Raw genomic sequence first — 6,701 nt, 5'->3', positions numbered from 1 at the left:
TAATGATAAAGGGAAGATATAACCCTTGTAAACATTTATGCACTCAACAAAGGAGCATCCTAATATATAAAAGCCCAGGGTAGTAACGACCAAAGGCTGACCAAACCAAAAGTCCTTCAGTCAGGACTGGGTTGCCGTGGCGACCCGGCACTGACTGCCCAGGGGGCTGAGACCCAGAGAGAGAGAGGCAGGGTCTGATCCACAGCCTCAGTGGAAGCTGTTGATCAGTTCTTGCCTCTTTCTTTCTCTCCCTCTTTTTTTCCAGGCTTCGCCAGCAGCCAAGCCTTTCTTTCTCTCCCAGACTCTGCGGGGGCTGCTGTTCAGCCCCGCCTCTCTGATCAGGCCCAGAGATAGGCCCAGAGATACTGACTGGCATAGAAACCGACCAATCAGTACCAAATGTGGGTGCTCTGAAGAACCAATGGCTGCTTAGGAGGCAGAGCTTTTGATGTTGATTGGCATAGGAACCAACCAATCAGAACCAAATCTGGGTGCTATGAAGAACCAATCGCTGTCTAAAAGGTGAAGCTTTTGATGCTGGTTGGCATAGGAATCACCAATCAGAACCAAATGTGGGTGCTATGGGGAGCCAATGGCTGCCTAGGAGGCGGAGCTTCTGATGCTGACTGGCATAGAAACTGACCAATCAGAACCAAATTGGCCAGCAGAGGAGGGCAGTTGGGGGCGAGATCAGGCTGGCAGGGGTGGGCAGTTGGGGGCAACCAGGCTGGCAGGCAGGTGAGTGGTTAGGAGCCAGCGGTCCCAGATTGCGAGAGGAATGTCCACAGGGATCGGGCCTAAACCAGCAGTCAGACATCCCCGAAGGGGTCCCCAGTTGGAGAGGGTGCAGGCTGGTCTGAGGGAACCCCCCTCCTCCATGTACGAATTTCGTGCATCAAAGCAAGTATTGATGGACATAAGGAGAGAGGTCTACAGTAATAGTCATAGCAGGGGTTTTATTTTTATTTTATTTTATAGCAGGGGATTTTAATACCCCATTGACATTAAAGGATAGATTTACCAGACAGAAAATCAATAAAAAAACATAATAAAGCAATATATAACAAACCTATACCCAGAATCATAATCAATGGGCAAAAACTAAAAGCATTTTCCTTAAAAACAGGAATAAGATAGGTCTTTTCACTTTCACCACTCTTATTCAACATAGTACTGGAAGTTCTAGCCACAGTGATCAGAAAAGAAGAAAAAACAAAAGGCATTTAAATTGGAAAAGAAGAAGTAAAACTGTCATTATACGCAGATGACATTACATTGTACATAGAAAACCCTAAAGAATACACCAAAAATTACTAGATTCAATAAATGAATTCAGCAAAGTAACAGGATATAAAGTCAACATTCAGAAATTGATGGCATTTTTATACAGCAATAATAAACTCTCAGAAAGAGAAACTAGAAAAACAATCCCATTTACCATTGCAATGAAAAAAAAATAAGATACCTTCTTAGGAATAAACTTCAAAAATTGAAGAAAAGACCTATACTGGAAAAACTACCAGGCTTTGAAAAAAATAGAGAGATACAAACAAGTGAAAACATATACCATATTCATTGATGGGGAAGAACTAACATAATTAAAATGTCCAAACTACTCAAATCAATCTATAGATTCAACGCAATTCCAATTAAAATACCATCAGCATACTGATTGATGTTTCTATCTCTCTCTCCCTCTCCCTTCCTCTCTGAAATAAATAAAAATATTTTTAAAAACAGAGGCTATAAAAAGAGACAAAGAATAATATTATAAGTATAATGATAAAGGGAAGATATAACCCTTGTAAACATTTATGCACTCAACAAAGGAGCATCCTAATATATAAAAGCCCAGGGTAGTAACGACCAAAGGCTGACCAAACCAAAAGTCCTTCAGTCAGGACTGGGTTGCCGTGGCGACCCGGCACTGACTGCCCAGGGGGCTGAGACCCAGAGAGAGAGAGGCAGGGTCTGATCCACAGCCTCAGTGGAATAGATACATGCAAAAAGAAAAGGAAACTAGACTACCAACTTACACTATATACAAGAATAAACTCAAAATGGATAAAAGACTTAAATGTAAGTAGTGAAACCATAAAAAATCCTAGAAGAAATCATAGGCAATAAAATCTTAGATATCTCATGTAACAGAATTTTCACCGATACACCTCCTCGGGCAGTGATGGCGAACCTATGACACGCGTGTTAGAGGTGACATGCGAACTCATTTTTTTGGTTGATTTTTCTTTGTTAAATGGCATTTAAATATATAAAATAAATATAAAAAATATAAGTCTTTGTTTTACTATGGTTGCAAATATCAAAAATTTTCTATATGTGACACGGCACCAGAGTTAAGTTAGGGTTTTTCAAAACGCTGATACGCTGAGCTCAAAAGGTTCGCCATCACTGTCCTAGGGCAAGAGAAACAAAGGGAAAAAGTAAACAAATAAAGACTGGATAAAAATAAAAAGCTTCTGCACAGCAAAAGAAACCAGCATCAAAATGAAAAGGTAACCAATTGATTAGGGTAACATATTTACCAATGATACATCCAATAAGGAGTTAATTTCCAAAATATATAAAGAACTCATACAAATTAACAAAAGGAAGACAAACAATCCAACTAAAAAATGGACAGAAAACCTGAATAGACAACATCCCCAAAGAGGACATACAGATGGCCCAGAGAAATATGAAAAAATGCCCAATGTCACTAATCATCAAAGAAATTCAAATTAAAATTACAGTGAGGTATCACCTCATACTTGCCAGAATAGTTACCATCAATAAATCAACAAACCACAAGTGCTGAGGAGGATGTGGAGAAAAGGGAACCCTAGTACACTGCTGGTGGGAATGCAGACTGGTGCAGCCACTGTCAAAAACAATATGGAGAGGGAGTTCTGTGAGAGCCACTCGACCTCGCTCTGGAGCTGCAGGTCCCAGCATGGTCGACCAGCCCGGTGCTGTGGTCCAGGAGGACCCATGGATGTCCGCCCAGGCCCTGGACAGGCTGCTGAAGATGCCTCTTCCACTGCCACGGATTCGCAGGAGGACCCATGGATGTCCGCCCAGGCCCTGGACAGGCTGCTGAAGATGCCACTTCCACTGCCACGGATTCGCACCCGGCCCTGGTGGTTTCCTGTGCTGGAGCTGAGAGACCCATTGGTGTTTTACCTGGAGGCATGTCTGGCTGACCCCATCTTCGGCAAAAACGGAGTCATGATTTCGGAAATAGAGTGGATGAACCAGGTCCTGCTGACGGTGGAAAAGGTGAACTCAGGAAGCTTAATCGAAATCACTGTTTTCGGACAGCCCCGTGTCCAAAATAGGGTGAAAAGCGTGCTCCTGAGCCTGGCAGCAAGGCACCGGGGAAACCATGCCCGAGATAAGAAGATGAAACAACTGGAGAAGTTCTTGAAGGCCCATGGGTCACCTCCCCCGACTCCCCAGTCTCCCCGGTCTCGGTCTCCTGTCGCATGATATTGGCAGGAGCATTATGAGAACCGACCTGCTCCTGAAGTTCAAAAGAAGCAAGTGTACTTAAATCTCAGCTTCTTTCTTTCTTTTTTGCTGGATGAATGGTGGTTTGGTTATTCTGATGCAGATGTGAGTGCTGTTGTAATAAAATGAATTTCCTTTTTGTCCACTGGCAAAACAAAAACAAAAAAAAACAATATGGAGATTTGTGAAAAAATTAAAAATGAAACTGCTTTTTGACCCAGCGATCCCACTTCTGGGGATATATTCTAAGAATCCCAAAACACCAATCAGAAAGACTATATGCACCTTTATATTCATAGCAGCATTATTTACAATAGCTAAGATCTGGAAAAAGCCCAAGTGGCCATAATGAGTGGATAAAAAAGCTGTGGTACATTTACACAATGGAATACCATGTGGTTATAAATAAGAAGGATCTCTTACTGTTCCAACAGCATGGATGGACCTGGAGGTTATTATGCCAGTCAGAGGAAGATAAATAGTAGTATCACATGATCTCACTTATGCATGGAAGCTAATGAACAAAATAAACTGATGAGCTAATAGGTCCAGAGACATGGAAGCATGCAACAGACTGATAGATCTCTGATGGAATGGGAAGTGGGAAGAGATTAACCAAAGATCTTATATGCACACATGCATAATCCATGGACACAGACAATAGTGCGGTGAATTCCTGGGGTGTGGCAGGTGCTGTGGGAAGGAGAGCCAAGAGGGGTGAGTGAGGGACATACATAATAGCCTAGCCCTAGACAATAAAAATAAATTTTAAAAAACCTGTAACCAGACTCATCAAGAAATAGAGATCGAGAACTCAAATAAATAAAATAAAAAATTGAAGAGGAAAAGTTACAACTGACACCAAGAAATACAAAGGAATATAAGGAAATACTATGAGCAACTTTATGCCAAAAATTGGACAATATGAAATAAATGGATAAATTCCTAGAAATATGCAATCTTCCCAGATTGAATTAAAAAAGAAAAACAGAAAGTCTGAACAGTCTAATTAAAAGCAATAAAATCAAGGCAATAATAATAATAATAAAACACTCCCAAGAAACAAAAGTCCTGGATTAGATGTTTGCATAGGTGAATTTTATGAAACAGTCAAAAAACTAACACTTAATCTTCTCAAACTATTCAAAAAATATTAAGAAGAAGGAACACTCTTAAGCTCATTGTATAATGCCAGCATTATCCTAATTCCAAGACAAGATAAAGACACTACAAAGAAAAAAATACAGGCCAATATCCCTAATGAACATAGATGCAAAATATTTCAAGAAAATATTAGTGGACCAAATCCAGAAATATATGAAAAAGCTCATACACCATAATCGAGAAAGATTTATTCCTGGGATGCAAGAATGCTTCAATATTCACAAATCAATTGATGTGATACACCACATAAAAAAAATGAAGGATAAACATCATATGATCATATCAATAGATGCAGAAAAAGCACTTGACACAATCCAGCACCATTTGTGACAAAAACTCTCAGCAAAGTGGGACTAGAGGGAACAAACCTCAAAATAAAAAAGGCCATATATGACAAATCCACAGCCAACATCATACTCAACAGGGGAAAACTAAGTGTTTCCTTTAATATAAAAAAAATAGGGTGGCAAAGGCCTGGGTTGGGGGGCACTGGTGGGCTGGGAGTGATCAATGGGGGGGAAGGGGGACTTATATAATACTTTCAACAATAAAGATTTTAAAAAGAAAAGAGAATAGCTTATCACCTGCCTGTGGAGAACCTGTGTCCCTGAGCTACCTGATTTATTTATTTTTTAATATATTTTATTGATTTTTTTACAGAGAGGAAGGGAGAAGGATAGACAGTTAGAAACAGAGAGAAACATCGATCAGTTGCCTGCACACCCCAGACAGTTAGAAACAGAGAGAAACATCGATCAGTTGCCTCCTGCACACCCCTCACTGGGGATGTGCCTGCAACCAAGGTACATACCCTTGACCGAAATCAAACCTGGGACCCTTCAGTCTGCAGGCTGACGCTCTATCCACTGAGCCAAACCGGTTAGGGCGCTACCTGACTTATTGACCTTATTTCATGATTTGTACAAAGTCTCTCAGGGTGTATGTATGTGAAAGGCTTATACATAGTCAAAGAATTACAAGACTAAAATAGTTTTAAGAAATCTTCAACATACTTGTTTCTCTTGCAGTGATTTCATTTCAGATTGATTTGATATTCAAATAGATTTTAAACTTAGAGTTGAAGGGAGTGGTATAGTCCAGCCTTGCAGGCATCAGTCAAAGGGTGAAGGAAGGGGAAGGGCTGGTATTTTTCATCACTGGGACAGGAATGAAAAGGAATCTGGAGATAAAACGTGCAATAGAAAATATTAGAGACCTGGTGCACAAAATTTGTGTACAGGTAGGGTCCCTAGGCCTGGCCAGCCATCAGGGCCAATTGGAGCCTTCCGGCTGCCCGCCAGGGCCTTCCTTACCTGGCTGCCAGCTGCCCACCAGGGCCTTCCTTCGTTCCGTGCCACTCCCTGGTGGTCAGCGCATGTTATAGCGAGCATTCGAACTCCCAGTCTCCTGGTCGAACTCACAAGGGGACACTTTGCATATTAGCCTTTTATATATATAGACTGCAACTTTCAACTCCCTTAAAATGATTATGCAGTTCAGATAGGGTAGGTCAGCTAAGTAGCTCCATCAGCCTTAGCAGATACAATCAACCAGGCATATGTTATAACTTTGTAAACTTTTTACTTGATAAATTTTGACATCGGTATATATCTGTGAAATCATCACCATGATCGAGAGTATGAATATGTCTATCACCTCCAAAAGTGAAACAAATTCTTTTATTTTTTTAAGAGTTTGGAAATGGTTTCTTATTATTTTTTTTAAAAGATATTTTTATTAATTTCAGAGAGGAAGGGAGATGGAGAGAGAGATAGAGACATCAATGATGAGAGAGAATCATTGATCGGCTGCCAAGCCTGCAACCAGGCATATGCTCCTGACCGGAATCGAACCTGGGACCTTTCAGTACACAGGCTGATGCTCTATCCACTGGGCCAAACCAGCTAGGGCAAACAAGTTCTTAATGGAGAAAAATACTGTTGAATGAATCTGGTTAGCAGAGCAACGTGACAAAAAAGTAAATAAACAAAATATAAAATAAAATAAAATAAAATAAATAATTTTTTTTT

The 6,701-nt window shown here is 40.5% G+C and overlaps 1 protein-coding gene across 1 annotated transcript; it reads left to right on the top strand.

Moving 5' to 3' along the window:
* Positions 1-2,892: 2,892 nt before the first annotated feature.
* LOC102238638 (oocyte-expressed protein homolog) lies at positions 2,893-3,486 on the top strand. Its single transcript, XM_005861426.2, has one exon. It carries the CDS (start codon positions 2,893-2,895, stop codon positions 3,484-3,486), a length of 594 nt encoding a protein of 197 aa, XP_005861488.2.
* Positions 3,487-6,701: the final 3,215 nt, after the last annotated feature.

The sequence above is a fragment of the Myotis brandtii genome, unplaced genomic scaffold (genome assembly GCF_000412655.1).
Source record: "Myotis brandtii unplaced genomic scaffold, ASM41265v1 scaffold1503, whole genome shotgun sequence".
Classification (NCBI taxonomy): Eukaryota; Metazoa; Chordata; class Mammalia; order Chiroptera; family Vespertilionidae; genus Myotis; species Myotis brandtii.
Note: the sequence above shows the minus strand (reverse complement) of the source record. Positions and strands in the feature narration are given on the sequence as shown.

Coding starts and splice junctions, on each gene's coding strand:
- LOC102238638 (XM_005861426.2), top strand. CDS start 2,893: ATGGAGAGGGAGTTCTGTGAGAGCCACTCGACCTCGCTCTGGAGCTGC.